At 40.3% G+C, this 17,310-nt stretch overlaps 1 protein-coding gene across 4 annotated transcripts in view; it reads right to left on the reverse strand.

The window, feature by feature from the left end:
* Positions 1-281: 281 nt before the first annotated feature.
* LOC133635185 (small conductance calcium-activated potassium channel protein 3-like) overlaps positions 282-17,310 on the reverse strand; it is a 27,792-nt gene continuing 10,763 nt past the window's right edge. For 3 of the 4 annotated variants that reach the window (XM_062028070.1, XM_062028069.1, XM_062028071.1), the window contains 6 exons: positions 15,837-16,255; positions 8,700-8,841; positions 6,768-6,878; positions 6,570-6,697; positions 3,747-3,816; positions 282-1,269 (listed from right to left, as the gene is read on the reverse strand). In XM_062028070.1, coding sequence (XP_061884054.1) covers positions 1,003-1,269; positions 3,747-3,816; positions 6,570-6,697; positions 6,768-6,878; positions 8,700-8,841; positions 15,837-16,255 — 1,137 coding nt within the window. In that variant the 3' untranslated portion in view covers positions 282-1,002. The remainder of the gene's footprint in view (positions 1,270-3,746; positions 3,817-6,569; positions 6,698-6,767; positions 6,879-8,699; positions 8,842-15,836; positions 16,256-17,310) is intronic. The other variant, XM_062028072.1, reaches the window with a different exon arrangement.

Raw genomic sequence — 17,310 nt, forward strand, 5'->3', positions numbered from 1 at the left:
GTTTATTTATAAAGTATTTTTATTTTGAACGCCTCTAGTATTTTAGATCAGAGGTCTAAACTTTTTTCAACAAGGGCCTCATACTGAAAAGTCAAGAATGGGGGTGTCGTTTTGATATATTTTAAAATTAGAATTGTTTTCTTTAAAAACATATATATATATATATATATATATATATATATATATATATATATATATATATATATATATATATATATATATATATATATTATATATACAGTATATATGTTTGAAGACAAAACTTTGTGTTATAGGTGACATTATTATTAGTTAGAAAATGTCATCTTTTGCTCCTTACATTCCAATTTTTACTGTTGTTATTTTTAGAAATATGTTATTTGAAAAATGCAACTTTTAAAATGTTAAGCCAATAGCAACACAGCCCATAAATGATCAAATATTTGAAGAGAGTCAATCAATTTGTAACCACAATCATATTTTCACTAAGCACTTGCTTAAATTGGATGTAATCCATATGAGCATGAAATCAATTCACAGTCAAAGTAAACACAAGTTAAAATCCTTTTATGTGCTTAAGTCATATAAGACATCATAGTTGAATCAGAGGACTCAAAAAGCACAAAATATTTTTTTTAAATAATTGTGGAAAAATAATTTACCTGCTAACTTGTTTTGAGGCTGATTATAGTCTATTTAGGTGATATTATAATCAAAATAGTTAACCACGATGTTTCCAAAACCCTTCTTAGTTTGAACACATTTTAATACAGTCTATGCTTAATTCACACAAAATAATACACAATAAAGACAGGGAGAATAAAGAAAATCTAAAGAAAATCCTCATAATGTAAAAGTACTTAAATTTGTGAGTAATAAATGAAAAAATAATGAGCTGCCCTTCCCGCAGTCCTAGTATTTGGAGCTGCTCTGTACACAAAATGTACAAATTGCATAAAAGTTGCCAAAACGACAAGTTTTAGGTGAAAAGTTTGAAGCTGATCAGCTGTATGGCATCTGCGATCAGACGGGGCCCGCAGGACCGAGCGGCCCGGCGGGAACAGAGCAGCACTCTGAGCTCAGGGAGGACGACAGGAAGTGAACGCGACAGGCCAAGTCATCCAGGAAGTCTTTTTGAATCTTAGTTATTGCTTGAGAGAGCACATCAGGCAGCGAGTGCATGTTGGCGAGCATGAAGTCCAGTTTGTGCTCCAGGGCCACAATCCTCCGGTCCAGCTCCTCGCTGCGATGCTGCAGGTCCGACACCAGATCGTACATCATGTTCTGAGTCTGCGGAGTAACAAGAGGGAGAAATGTAAACAAAATAAGAAGTTGGACCTCGGCATATTCGAAGAATACAATTAAACAATAAAACATACCATTGAGTAGTTTAACTTAGCATATACTGACCAACATTGGATTGCTTTTATCTTATTTTAATGCACAAATGGGTAAGAAAATTAAAGTGGCCACTCCCATCCTTCAGTATTACTGTATACTAAATGAAAAAAGTGTCGACAATATTCATAAAAAGTTTGACATGTAATAAAGAATATATTAAATACCACTTAGAACGTCAACTCGGGTGGCTTCACTTTATCGTTCTTTTTCTAAATATAATTAGTTTTTAAAAAGTCACCACATTCTTGCTCTTGTATTTGACTATGGCCTATTACTAATCACAAATATGCATATTTAAGCACATTTGACAAATGTTTGGCTTAAATTAAGCCTCAAGGCACCCCTTTAGGTCCTCTCCTTTTTGGCAATTATTTTTCAGAATGTGATTTATGTAAGTAAAGTGTTGCTTGTTTACTTCAGATGAAGTCAGTAGTCATTTGTTCAACTCCTTTACTTATACTAGTGGTGTTCCTCAAGGTTCCGTTTTAGGTCCTCTCTTTTTCATCATTTGGGCTATTCAACTGGTGGTCCGCCAGTTCAGTTGAAAAAAACCAAACTTGTAAGACTGAGGTGTTATAAACAACTTGGTACTAAAAATCTAAGTGCTGTCATAGAGATGATTTTTGATGAGATTTGTTGCAGAAGGTCCTCAAAAACAGCAGAGCGTTCCAGTCACTCTGACAAAATAGTACAAAATCAAATGTCTACTGTAGAGGACGCCGGTTCTACGGAATATACAAAATGTGACTTATAGTGGAATGAAAAGTACGGCACCCCAGTCCTTAGCTTTCTGGAAATGTGGCCCTCAAAATACTTCAGTTGAATATCCCTGCTGTACAGCTTATCTTATTTATGTCATATGCATTACTTACTGTACAGTAGGTCTAGATAATTAATTAATAAATAACATTAAAAAACGTATTTAGAAGATTGTTAACATGTTTTATGCTCTACTTTGTGGAAATTCATTTATCACAACCACTAAGAGCGTCAGCTCTTGTGGCTTCATTTTATCGTGCTTTTTCTAAATATAATTAGTTTTTAAAAAGTCACCACAGTCTTGCTCTTGTGTTTGACTATGGCCTATTAGTAGTCACAGACATGCATATTTAATCACATTTGACAAATGTTTGGCTTAAATTAAGCCTCAAGGCACCCCTTTAGGTCCTCTCCTTTTTGCCAATTATTTTTCAGAATGTGATTTATGCAAGTAAAGTGTTGCTTGTTTACTTCAGATGAAGTCAGTAGTCATTTGTTCAACTCCTTTACTTATACTAGTGGTGTTCCTCAAGGTTCTGTTTTAGGTCCTCTCTTTTTCATCATTTGGGCTATTCAACTGGTGGCCCGCCAGTTCAGTTGGAAAAAAAAACTTGTAAGAGACTCAGGTGTTTTAAACAATTTGCTACTAAAAATGTAAGTGATGTCATAGAGATGATTTTTGATGAGATTTGTAGCAGAAGCTCCTCAAAAACAGCAGAGCGTTCCTGTCACTCTGACAAAATAAATAGTCCAACATCAAATGTCTACTGTAGAGGACGCCGGTTCTACGGAATATACAAAATGTGACTTACAGTGGAATGAGAAGTACGGCACCCCGGTCCTTAGCTTTCTGGAAATGTGGCCCTCAAAATACTTCAGTTGAATATCCCTGCTATATCTTATTTATGTCATATGCATTACTTACTGTACAGTGGGTCTATATAATTAATTAATAAAAAACATTAAAAAACGTATTTAGAAGATTGTTAACACATTTTTTATGCTCTACTTTGTGGAAATTCTCTTATCACAATCGGGTTTGGAACCAATTAACAGCAATGAATGAAAAACAACTGTATTCAATACATATTGTATACATTCCAGACAGGTTAAATTTGTGCAAGAGCATTATTTGGCCCGACACAGTAATTAACGTGGCCCGCCACATCATTTATATGGCCTACGAAAGGCTGGGCGTAATAAAACACCTTCTGGTTGAAGGTATTTGTTCTTTTCATTTTGATATATTGCATAGGTTCTACACTTTAACATTAACCTAAACATGCAACAAGATGTTGCAAGCATTTTTTTCTCTTAAATTCCTGCTGGTCACCTGGACTTACGATTTCAGAGCATGTTATCAATCGCTCCATTTGTAAAACATATAATATGTAGCATATGTTACATATTATTATGTGTGTAACGAGGCTATTATATGTCAATATTCACATATACTCACATATACAAAAGGGCTTCTGAGATCAGCCATAACTGTAATAAAAACGAGTTGACACCACTGGACTAAATCAACAGTTTTCACCAAATTTTGACAGATTATTGCTGAATATTTATGATGTGAAAAAGTGAAAGCTATATTTTGTACATACCTTTGCAAGATCCGCAATGGTGTTGGCTTGGTCAGTTAGCTTCCTTTGCTCCATTTTAACTTTGCGCAGTCTTAAACAAAACAAAGTTACTACATTTTAGTCTGGAAAAACAACTTAAGACAGACAGTAGCTAGATTTTCACTCCAAAAATGTCAATGCAAAATGAATGTTTAACAGCCCCTCCAGGATTCCGCCGTCTTTTTTGTGTGATTACTGCGGCTTAAAGCCTAAATTTGCGGCAGCTTTTTAAAAACGTTGCGATGTTTTGAGACTTATTTTTTTCCAACGACATCAAACTTGTGATTTTATGAATTTGTCATAAGTGTTTTAAGTGTTTATTGTAACCTGTACCTCAAAACATTGTTTTATACGGCACAGACTTACAAGTAGACCTGAGATGAAAATATAAGCACATATCCAGAGTGCAATGTCAAATTGCTGTACTGTTTTCACTATAACTAGTAATAGTAGTAATTGTAATTATAAAAAGAAAAGCGAACAAAGTCTTCCAAAGCCCAAACGTTAAGAACATTTGTGAACTATTAAGTGAGCTACAGTGGTAATTTCTGTTTTTAAATGAGGGATTATCATCACACTTCAACTTCTCTAACATGTATATGCTGCCTCTTTGCTAGGTCAGCATTGCAAATGAAAATCTGTTCTTAATAGCCTTACCCTGGATAAATAAATAATACAAATGGGGGCCATATGAATTCCCGTTCTACTGTAGGTCTATATATGCTAGACTATTGAAATAATACATCCACATCTTAGTTTTGTGTTATAGGTAAAAAAGCAAATTAGTGTAATATCTTATCTTTTTTTTTTTTTACAAGTATTATAATTAAACTAAAACCTTTTTCAACCATCTGATATTTTTTTGGGACTTTCAGTAAACGTTGCTGTATTTTGGCCATTATTTTTGTTGTGTTATTTAATTGTACATTGTATTTTTCTAAAGAGTTTGTAGGGATGTGATTTTTTTTTCTTTTTTAATTGTTTAACAGTGACGTCATTGTCTTTGTGCCTTTTTAATGGTAACTTGCCATTGAGTAGTTACACAAATATCCATACGTTTTTTAAGCAAATATTTTAACACTTTGGTGAGCTACCCAAAATCAACTGGCGAGCCACCAAAAGCTCACGAGCTACTGGTTGAAGACCCCTGATAGAGAGATGATCATATGCAGTGCATTCTTTGTTATTTATTTTTTTCTGATTTGCATGTGCATGTTTCATGTTTTTAAATTCCAAAAATGTAAAACAGGAACTGCTCAGTTTCCATAATTAGTTACTCTCTATTGCATTGACACATTCCGTACCAGTATCACTGGATGGATTTATTGATGACTTGCACGTATAGTCTCATGAACACCGTTTATGATCGTTTCGATTCACTGCCAGAAATCTCCATTTGCATCTTCTCCACTTTTTTTAATAAATATATAAACATATAAAAGTCATCACGCCAGCGTGTTTCAAAATGCTTGTATACTATATTACCCAGAAGCCTTAGCGGCGTAGACATGAACCAAAAGTAGGTCTGAGCTACAGTATGAGGAAGGACAACAATTGTGCAGTTTAAGCAATAAAGACTTGATATCTTGTTTCACGTCCGGACAAGCAACAAACACAAGTTTGGATTAGACCAGTGATTCTCATACTGTGGTACGCCAAAGATTTAATTCATTATTTATGTACAGTGTTTTATTGTCCTATAGATAGATAGTACTTTATTAATTCCTTCAGGAGAGTTCCCTCAGGAAAATTAAAGTATTCAAAGACAGTGTTACCGTTCAAACACTGTAATGTAACAGTGGCCAAAATAATAAATATACTTGTTAAATTAATGAATATTTAGGCCAACTACGCTACTGTCATTTTAATGTAGGTCATTACGGTGGTACTTGGAGAGCCGAGTGTTTACTTGTTACCTGGTGAAAAAGTTTGAAAACCATTGGATTAGACCAGGGGTGTCAAATGAATTTTAGCTCAGGGGCCGCATGGAGGAAAATCTGTGCACACGCGGGCCGGACTAATAAAATCATGGCATTAAAACTACAAAATAAAGACAACTTCAGATTGTTTTTTTTGTCTTTCTTTGGCCGAAAACAGAACAAAAACATTTTGAAAATATTACAATGAAAATATAGAAAAAAATATTGCCACCGGTAAAGTTTAGATCCATGAAGGAAAGAAGCAAGTAAATGAAGGTTTCTAACTGAATACATTTACATAAGCATAAAATTTTTTTTTCTTTTGTATTATTTTTTTAAAATAAATTAAGGAATGTTTATTACAACATTTTTCCAAAACACAATATAGAATGTGAGATATAACAGGATAATGCATACATGTATAATTGGTTTTCAAAATGGTTACAAAAAAGTGGGACCCCAAAAATTTACTGTGGGACCCCATTTTAATGACTTGATGGGGTCCCTGTGACCCCATTTTGAAAATTCCTAGCGCCAACACTGATGGAGTATTGGTGCGTGCAAAACAGCAGCAGGCGGCTGTGGCCTGCGGGCCGTTTCTAATACTAATCAAATATCATCCCGGGGGCCATAGATCATTCTTTGGCGGGCTGGATCTGGCCCGCTGGCCTTGACACATAGGGATTAGACAGTTCAGACAAAATGTGGGAAGTTGTGAACAATACACCGAGTTGCAAGGCTGCACATAATTCACAGGGATTTGTTGAATTTGCATGAATTGGCACAATGGCAACATCTGGAGGGACTAGTTTAATATAAGCAAGGTTATTAAAAGTCCCAGTGATGAATGACTTTAGAACATGTAACACGACAAATGCGTACGCACTGGTGGATGGCTTGCAGGAATTTCCGCTGATGGTGGCGCACTCGTGCACGATCCACTTTCTTCACCAGCTTGGTGTGCTTGTAGATCAGCCACGTTTCCCTCAACACATTAGCTGCTGTGTTTTTTATCTGAGAGCCAAAACAGGAAGATAAGTACTTGTTTGGATATCAATAAAACAAAACAAAATACACGTCAGACCTTTTTATAGAGCTGAGTATCCATCATGAAGTTATGGACGTGCTTCTCAGCTCGGGTGAGTTCGGACTTCCTTGCAACCACGGCGACCACCAACGCTGTACAGCCTGCTCCCTGAGGGCAGAAGCAGTAAGTACAGTAATTACACCAGACTCTGTGACAATGTGGGTACGAGTACACCATGAAAGTTGTTAGAATAAACAAATGGTGGATTTTAGCTCACACAGAATCATTTTATTTACATACCTATAAAAAAGGAGCAATGCATTTTGTTTAACTTTGTAGTATCACTCCTTTTATTTTGTGTATATTCCTGCAATGTGCCCTTGGTGATGACCCTACAGAAGGGGTCCCCGAAATACGGTCCACTAGCAGGACACTGGCGCCAGTGTCCACATTCTGGCACGCGGGACGTCCCAAGTTTAAGTACAAAATTATTTAAAACTATGAATGAACACATGTGGAGTTATGCACTTAAGAAAAAAAAGGTGAAATAACTGAAAACATGTTTTATATTCTAGTTTCTTCAAAATAGCCACCTTTTCGCTCTGATTACTGTTTTGCACACTCTTGGCATTCTCTCGATGAGCTTCAAGAGGTAGTCACCTGAAATGGTTTTCACTTCACAGGTGTGCTTGAAGCTCGTCGAGAGAATGCCAAGAGTGTGCAAAGCAGTAAACAGAGCAAAGGGTGGCTATTTTGAAGAAACTAGAATATAAAACATGTTTTCAGTTAGTTCACCTTTTTTTGTTAAGTACATAACTCCACATGTGTTCATTCAGAGTTTTGATGCCTTCAGTGACAATCTACATTGTAAATAGTCATGAAAATAAAGAAAACACATTGAATGAGAAGAAGGTGTGTTCAAACTTTTGGCCTGTACTGTGTATATATATACACAGTATACACTACCGTTCAAAAGTTTGCGGTCACATTGAAATGTCCTTATTTTTGAAGGAAAAGCACTGTACTTTTCAATGAAGATAACTTTAAACTAGTCTTAACTTTAAAGAAATACACTCTATACATTGCTAATGTGGTAAATGACTATTCTAGCTGCAAATGTCTTGTTTTTGGTGCAATATCTACATAGGTGTATAGAGGCCCATTTCCAGCAACTATCACTCCAGTGTTCTAATGGTACAATGTGTTTGCTCATTGGCTAAGAAGGCTAATTGATGATTAGAAAACCCTTGTGCAATCATGTTCACACATCTGAAAACAGTTTAGCTCGTTACAGAAGCTACAAAACTGACCTTCCTTTGAGCAGATTGAGTTTCTGGAGCATCACATTTGTGGGGTCAATTAAACGCTCAAAATGGCCAGAAAAAGAGAACTTTCATCTGAAACTCGACAGTCTATTCTTGTTCTTAGAAATGAAGGCTATTCCACAAAATTGTTTGGGTGACCCCAAACTTTTGAACGGTAGTGTATGTGTGTATAAATATGTCTAATCTCTCCCTGACACACAGTATATACATAAACGTACATATGATATATATATATACACACATTTATATACATATATATACACGCACACACATTATATACTGTATTATGTATATACTGTATATACACTTATATACATATATGTATACATATATATATACACACACACACATACTGTATATACACACATATATGTATACATATATATATACACACACACACATACTGTATATACACACACATACATAATTATTGTGGCCACCAGGTGTCGCCAAAAACTAACACTGCACTTCAAAAACATAAGACAAAAGGTTAGTGTTTACATACCTACCACCCAATGTTATTATTGATTCCATTTGATCAAGCCTTTTCTAACATTCCACACTACAAAATAATAAAAGTGTGTGCTAAGATTCGTGCTGGTATTGTTTGGATTTCACATAGGTATCGGCCAAAAGTCAAGTCTACAATATGAATGAGCCTTACCATGATTCCTGTTAACAAGCAAACTCCCTTTCCACAGTAAGTGTGAGGCACCATGTCGCCATAGCCGATGGACAGGAAGGTGATGGAGATCAGCCACATGGCTCCCAGAAAGGTGCTGGTCACCTCCTGTGCATCGTGATACCTTTTGGAACACAACACCACCTTGTCAGTTTTATACTGTAGAACACAGGTACATTATGGAGGAGGAGGAGGGGTTTGGGGTCGATTTAAATATGGATAGTGTCAATACCAAGGGTGAAGATACCGATATTTTGTATGTTGTTCATATTGTTATATTAAGTGATTCTCAAACTTTTTTTTTTTTTTTAACCAAGTACCATTTCAGAAAAAACTTGGCTCTCTAGGTACCACCATAATGACTAACATTAAAATACAACAGCATAGTAGGCCTAAGTATTCATTAAGACAAGGCAGAGGTTTTATTTAACAAGTATATTAAATACTTTAGGCCACTGTAACGTTAAACACGGTTTGAAACAGCAACACTGGGTTTAATTGTAGGACAATGAAACACTGTACCTTAATCAAGTGATTCTTTGGCGTACCACTAGAGGGAGCCCGTGTACCACAGTTTGAGAACCACTGGTTATATAATTTACAAATTCAGGATTTGTGGGCAAAAAAACAAAAGATTTGAGTCACAAGCCAATAGTCGTTTTTGCTTCTGTGTAATTATTTTTAACTATTGACTTTATTTTGCTAAATTGTATGAAATAAAACCGAATCATTTTATTATTTGGTTAAATTCCTTGTATTATAATTGTTGAAATATTAAAAAATCTGATATATGTACAGCATTTTGTCTTCATCCTGTGTGTTTTATGTTTTAAATAGGAGTGTCCCCATTTTTCAAAGGTTTTACCGATATAGGAGCCATAAGTATTGGCTGATACCGATATTGATTCCACACGATATCAGACCGAATCATATATACCGGTACTTTTATCATTTTGTAGTGTGGAATGTTAGAAAAAGGTTTGACCAAGGGAAATTAGTCAAACAGAGAACACTGGTCGGTATGAAAAACACTAACCTCTCTATTATTAATAATCTGGAATGGATTAATGCTGCTCCTCTCTGAGCTGCCACCTTACCGTGGTAGAGGAGTTTGCGTGTCCCAATGATCCTAGGAGCTATGTTGTCCGGGGGCTTCCATGCCCCCTGGTAGGGTCTCCCAAGACAAACAGGTCCTAGGTGAGGGATCAGACAAAGAGCAGCTCGAAGACTTCTATGGAAATACAAAAACCGAGACTCAGATTTCCCTCGCCCGGACGCGGGTCACCGGGGCCCCCCTCTGGAGCCAGGCCCGGAGTTGGGGCACGACGGCGAGCGCCTGGTGGCCGGGCCTGTCCCCATGGGGCCCGGCCGGGCACAGCCCGAAGAGGCAACGTGGGTCCCCCCTCCAATGGGCTCACCACCCATAGCAGGGGCCATAGAGGTCGGGTGCAATGTGAGCTGGGCGGCGGCCGAAGGCGGGGCACTTGGCGGTCCGATCCTCGGCTACAGAAGCTAGCTCTTGGGATGTGGAACGTCACCTCGCTGGGGGGGAAGGAGCCTGAGCTAGTGCGCAAGGTGGAGAAGTTCCGGCTAGATATAGTCGGACTCACTTCGACGCACAGCAAGGGCTCCGGAACCAGTTCTCTCGAGAGGGGATGGACTCTCTTCCACTCTGGCGTTGCCGGCAGTGAGAGGCGACGGGCTGGGGTGGAAATTCTTGTTTCCCCCCCGGCTCAGAACCTGCATGTTGGAGTTCAACCCGGTGGACGAGAGGGTAGCTTCCCTCCGCCTTCGGGTGGGGGGGACGGGTCCTGACTGTTGTTTGCGCTTACGCGCCAAACAGCAGCTCAGAGTACCCACCCTTTTTGGATTCACTCGAGGGAGTACTTGAGGGTGCTCCCCTCGTTCTACTGGGGGACTTCAACGCTCATATTGGCAACGACAGTGAAACCTGGAGAGGCGTGATTGGTAAGAATGGCCGCCCGGATCTGAACCCGAGTGGTGTTTTGTTATTGGACTTTTGTGCCCGTCACGGATTGTCCATAACGAACACCATGTTCAAGCATAAGGGTGTCCATATGTGAACTTGGCACCAGGACACCCTGGGCCGCAGTTCCATGATCGACTTTGTAGTTGTGTCATTGGATTTGCGGCCTCATGTTTTGGACACTCGGGTGAAGAGAGGGGCGGAGCTTTCTACCGATCACCACCTGGTGGTGAGTTGGCTGCGATGGTGGGGGAGGATGCCGGACAGACCTGGCAGGCCCAAACGCATTGTGAGGGTTAGCTGGGAACGTCTGGCAGAGTCTCCTGTCAGAGAGAGTTTCAATTCCCACCTCCGGAAGAACTTTGAACATGTCACGAGGGAGGTGCTGGACATTGAGTCCGAGTGGACCATGTTCCGCACCTCTATTGTCGAGGCGGCTGATTGGAGCTGTGGCCGCAAGGTAGTTGGTGCCTGTCATGGCGGCAATCCTAGAACCCGTTGGTGGACACCGGCGGTGAGGGATGCCGTCAAGCTGAAGAAGGAGTCCTATCGGGTTCTTTTGGCTCATAGGACTCCTGAGGCAGCGGACAGGTACCGACAGGCCAAGCGGTGTGCGGCTTCAGCGGTCGCGGAGGCAAAAACTCGGACATGGGAGGAGTTCGGGGAAGCCATGGAAAACGACTTCCGGACGGCTTCGAAGCGATTCTGGACCACCATCCGCCGCCTCAGGAAGGGGAAGCAGTGCACTATCAACACCGTGTATGGTGAGGATGGTGTTCTGCTGACCTCGACTGCGGATGTTGTGGATCGGTGGAGGGAATACTTCGAAGACCTCCTCAATCCCACCAACACGTCTTCCTATGAGGAAGCAGTGCCTGGGGAATCTGTGGTGGGCTCTCCTATTTCTGGGGCTGAGGTTGCTGAGGTAGTTAAAAAGCTCCTCGGTGGCAAGGCCCCGGGGGTGGATGAGAACCGCCCGGAGTTCCTTAAGGCTCTGGATGCTGTGGGGCTGTCTTGGTTGACAAGACTCTGCAGCATCGTGTGGACATCGGGGGCGGTACCTCTGGATTGGCAGACCGGGGTGGTGGTTCCTCTCTTTAAGAAGGGGAACCGGAGGGTGTGTTCTAACTATCGTGGGATCACACTCCTCAGCCTTCCCGGTAAGGTCTATTCAGGTGTGCTGGAGAGGAGGCTACGCCGGATAGTCGAACCTCGGATTCAGGAGGAACAGTGTGGTTTTCGTCCTGGTCGTGGAACTGTGGACCAGCTCTATACTCTCGGCAGGGTCCTTGAGGGTGCATGGGTGTTTGCCCAACCAGTCTACATGTGTTTTGTGGACTTGGAGAAGGCATTCGACCGTGTCCCTCGGGAAGTCCTGTGGGGAGTGCTCAGAGAGTATGGGGTATCGGACTGTCTGATTGTGGCGGTCCGCTCCCTGTATGATCAGTGTCAGAGCTTGGTCCGCATTGCCGGCAGTAAGTCGGACACGTTTCCAGTGAGGGTTGGACTCCGCCAAGGCTGCCCTTTGTCACCGATTCTGTTCATAACTTTTATGGACAGAATTTCTAGGCGCAGTCAGGGCGTTGAGGGGATCCGGTTTGGTAGCTGCAGGATTAGGTCTCTGCTTTTTGCAGATGATGTGGTCCTGATGGCTTCATCTGGCCAGGATCTTCAGCTCTCACTGGATCGGTTCGCAGCTGAGTGTGAAGCGACTGGGATGAGAATCAGCACCTCCAAGTCCGAGTCCATGGTTCTCGCCCGGAAAAGGGTGGAGTGCCATCTCCGGGTTGGGGAGGAGATCTTGCCCCAAGTGGAGGAGTTCAAGTACCTCGGAGTCTTGTTCACGAGTGAGGGAAGAGTGGATCGTGAGATCGACAGGCGGATCGGTGCGGCGTCTTCAGTAATGCGGACGCTGTATCGGTCTGTTGTGGTGAAGAAGGAGCTGAGCCGCAAGGCAAAGCTCTCAATCTACCGGTCGATCTACGTTCCCATCCTCACCTATGGTCATGAGCTTTGGGTTATGACCGAAAGGACAAGATCACGGGTACAAGCGGCCGAAATGAGTTTCCTCCGCTGGGTGGCGGGTCTCTCCCTTAGAGATAGGGTGAGAAGCTCTGTCATCCGGGAGGAGCTCAAAGTAAAGCCACTGCTCCTCCACATCGAGAGGAGCCAGATGAGGTGGTTCGGGCATCTGGTCAGGATGCCACCCGAACGCCTCCCTAGGGAGGTGTTTAGGGCACGTCTGACCGGTAAGAGGCCACGGGGAAGACCCAGGACACGTTGGGAAGACTATGTCTCTCGGTTGGCCTGGGAACGCCTCGGGATCCCCCGGGAAGAGCTGGACGAAGTGGCTGGGGAGAGGGAAGTCTGGGCTTCCCTGCTTAGGCTGCTGCCCCCGCGACCCGACTTCGGATAAGCGGAGGAAGATGGATGGATGGATGGATGGATGGATTAATGCTGTCATTAAGTTGAAGTGGAGAGCCAATTGTTTTTTTGTTGACACAGTGGTCACAAGAATTCATTAGTTTAAGCTTATGACACAGTAAGATGAATGATGCGGACACGTTTGTTACTGGGTACTTTAATTATTTGATACTTGGTTATAATGACAAATGTTGAGATTTAGACATCAATATTGTTCAATTAAGTTAAAAAAATTCACATGCTTAGCTGTTGCGTAGCTGCTAGCCCTTTGTAAATTTTTTAACCAAAATACAAGAAAAGACCAAGCCTATTTGCTTATTCCAGAACATTTAGTTTCTAACCGCAGGACTGCTTGTATCTGAGATTTTAGATCCTATGTCGGACCGATATCAACATCAGATCGGGACACCCCTAGTTCTGATATAACATAAAATCATGACCAACAAATGAAAGGCAAACTTAAAAAAGTTATAGTAAAAAGTATCAGTATCAGCATCCTAACCCTGGAGATTTAATCAGAGTGCTCTCAAACGATACTGTACATCTTAAAACCAGATTGATCACACTTTTGAATGTTGATTATCACGATTCATCGCAGTAAATCCCTTGCTTTCATAATTCAAATTAGCTTTACAAATACCCTAATACTTTGATACAAATGCAATTGTACTGTCAAAATGTCACAAACAAACATTGTATATATTATTTTATTGAAATCATGTCATTTATTTGCTCAAAACTTTGTAAAAATGTGGTTTAAAGTCCTGCCGCGGTGTATTTGGCACGTAATTTGCCACAATCGGCGTCTTCTACATTAGGCCACCTACTCAGTGGCCTAGTAGTTAGAGCAGGGGTCACCAACGCGGTGCCCGCGGGCACCAGGTAGCCCGTAAGGACCAGATGAGTAGCCCGCCGGCCTGTTCTAAAAATAGCTCAAATAGCAGCACTTACCAGTGAGCTGCCTCCATTTTTTAAATTGTATTTATTTATTAGCAAGCTGGTCTCGCTTTGCCCGACATTTTTAATTCTAAGAGAGACAAAACTCAAATAGAATTTGAAAATCCAAGAAAATATTTTAAAGACTTGGTCTTCACTTGTTTAAATAAATTCATTAATTTTTTTAACTTTGCTTCTTATAACTTTCAGAAAGACAATTTTACAGAAAAAATACAACCTTAAAAATGATTTTAGGATTTTTAAACACATATACCTTTTTACCTTTTAAATTCCTTCCTCTTCTTTCCTGACAATTTAAATCAATGTTCAAGTAAATTTATTTTTTTTATTGTAAAGAATAATAAATACATTTTAATTTAATTCTTCATTTTAGCTTCTGTTTTTTCGACAAACAATATTTGTGAAATATTTCTTCAAACTTATTATGATTAAAATTAAAAAAAAATATTCTGGCAAATCTAGAAAATCTGTAGAATCAAATTTAAATCTTATTTCAAAGTCTTTTGAATTGTTTTTAAAATTTTTGTTCTGGAAAATCTAGAAGAAATAATGATTTGTCTTTGTTAGAAATATAGCTTGGTCCAATTTGTTATATATTCTAACAAAGTGTAGATTGGATTTTAACCTATTTAATCAAAATTCTAAAATTATCTTAATCAGGAAAAATTACTAATGATGTTCCATAAATTCTTTTTTTAAGTTTTTGTCTTCTTTTTTTTGGTTGAATTTTGAATTTTAAAGAGTCGAAATTGAAGATAAACTATGTTTCAAAATTTAATTGTCATTTTTTTCGTGTTTTCTCCTCTTTTAAACCGTTCAATTAAGTGTAAATATCATTAATTATTAATAATAACATAGAGTTAAAGGTAAATTGAGCAAATTGGCTATTTCTGGCAATTTATTTAAGTGTGTATCAAACTGGTAGCCCTTCGCATTAATCAGTACCCAAGAAGTAGCTCTTGCTTTCAAAAAGGTTGGTGACCCCTGAGTTAGAGTGTCCGCCCTGAGATCAGGTGAAGTGAAGTGAAGTGAATTACATTTATATAGCGCTTTTTCTCAAGTGACTCAAAGCGCTTTACATTGTGAAACCCAATATCTAAGTTACATTTAAACCAGTGTGGGTGGCACTGGGAGCAGGTGGGTAAAGTGTCTTGCCCAAGGACACAACAGCAGTGACTAGGATGGCGGAAGCGGGGATCGAACCTGCAACCCTCAAGTTGCTGGCACGGCTGCTCTACCAACCGAGCTATACCGCCCCAGGTAGGTTGTGAGTTTAAACCCCGGCCGAGTCATACCAAAGACTATAAAAATGGGACCCATTACCTCCCTGCTTGGCACTCAGCATCAAGGGTTGGAATTGGGGGTTAAATCACCAAAAATTATTCCAGGGTGCGGCGCCGCTGCTGCCCACTGCTCCCCTCACCTCCCAGGGGGTGAACTAGGGGATGGGTCGAATGCAGAGGACAAATTTCACCACACCTAGTGTGTGTGTGACAATCATTGGTACTTTAACTTAACTTTAACTTCTCACTGGCGTATGGATTGACCTGATCACTGACCGTATAACAACCCGCGCTACCTTTCGGGTAACCATCAGCTGTTACTGATTGATCACATTATGTGATCAATCTGCGTTTATACATGATTAGTGCGATCATTTTTTTTGACAGCCCTAGTCGATACCAACATTTGCATCATCGCCCATCCCTTTTATCGATGGAAGCCCCATTAAAAGGAAGTAGTGCTGATACCTCTCACATATGCGCACAGTCCATGCTGCGATGATCCAACAGGACACACTGAACACCAGCAGGACAGTGCCAGGGCAGATGGTCATCAGGGTCTTCATGACAAAACGGGTGTCAAAACTAATCTTGTTGAGCGCACCGATGCTGCGGGACGAAGCGTCGGTGAAGAGCTTGCTGTGGAGCAGCATGACCCGGCCGATCAGGTAGAGGCGCAGGAACATGGGGATGGACAGGATGATGTCCACGTCGGCGTCCGCTACAGATGTGGCGTAGCTGAAGGCCAGGCGAGCAGTCCAGCTGAATACATACTGTCCCGGGATGGGATGGATGGCGCAGACAAGGAGCTCCAACATCACCAAGAGAACCCGCTCAAATGTGACAGCGATCCTCCAGTCGTCTGCACCGTTGTCCACCATGAACAGCTGAGGAAAGGACAGTTAGTCCTTTAGTTCCTCAACAGAGCATGGATACCAAGAGAAGAAAGTACATGCTTAAATATCGTATTGACCCGAATATAACACAACCTCTCTTTTTCAAGACAGATTTATTTTCTCACGGCATTCAATCCATCGCAATTGAACTTTGGTTTGTCTTAGAAGACGTTTTGTCTCTCATCCAAGTAGGCTTATCAGTTCATGCTGATAGACTTACTCTGGTCAGATCTAGTCCTAGACTTACATTGGTCAGATCTAGTCCTAGACTTACATTGGTCAGATCTAGTCCTAGACTTACATTGGTCAGATCTAGTCCTAGACTTACATTGGTCAGATCTAGTCATAGACTTACATTGGTCAGATCTAGTCCTAGACTTACATTGGTCAGATCTAGTCCTAGACTTACATTGGTCAGATCTAGTCCTAGCCTTACATTGGTCAGATCTATTCTTACGGCTGGTGCCAAAACCCCAAATATTCATACTCCAACACCAGGAGGGTGTGCCTGGGCAAGGATGTTTTCATCCTACTGTAGTGAGGGAAACAACGGTTTTTTTTGTGTGAATTTTTTTTTCCAAGACAAAACCAAACTGTTTGAGCATCAGTGAAATCATATTTACTATATGGGAGGGGAAACAATTTTTACATCCCAATCACGATTCTTATTAATTCCTGATTCTAAATCAAGCCATAATTTAAAAAAAATCAATTTAAGGGGGGAAAAAAACATTTTTTTGTTTGTTTAAAAAAAATAAAAAATAATATTAAAAATACGTTTTTAGGCCAACCAGAAATTGCTTTTCTAACCTGCAACTTGTTTTTAAAAATATTAATTATAATTATTATACAGAATAATAATACATTACAAGAACCGGTTTGAATTGCGAATCGTGTTGAGTCGAGAATCGATTCTGAATCGAATTGTCACCCCAGGAATCGGATCGAATCGTTTGGTGCTCAAAAGATTCACACTTCTAATGTTTACTTTGTACAGTAATGCCTCACCACATCATGGTTCAAATATTTTTTAAAGCATAGTCCAC

This window comes from Entelurus aequoreus, linkage group LG19 (assembly GCF_033978785.1).
Source record: "Entelurus aequoreus isolate RoL-2023_Sb linkage group LG19, RoL_Eaeq_v1.1, whole genome shotgun sequence".
Lineage (NCBI taxonomy): Eukaryota > Metazoa > Chordata > Actinopteri > Syngnathiformes > Syngnathidae > Entelurus > Entelurus aequoreus.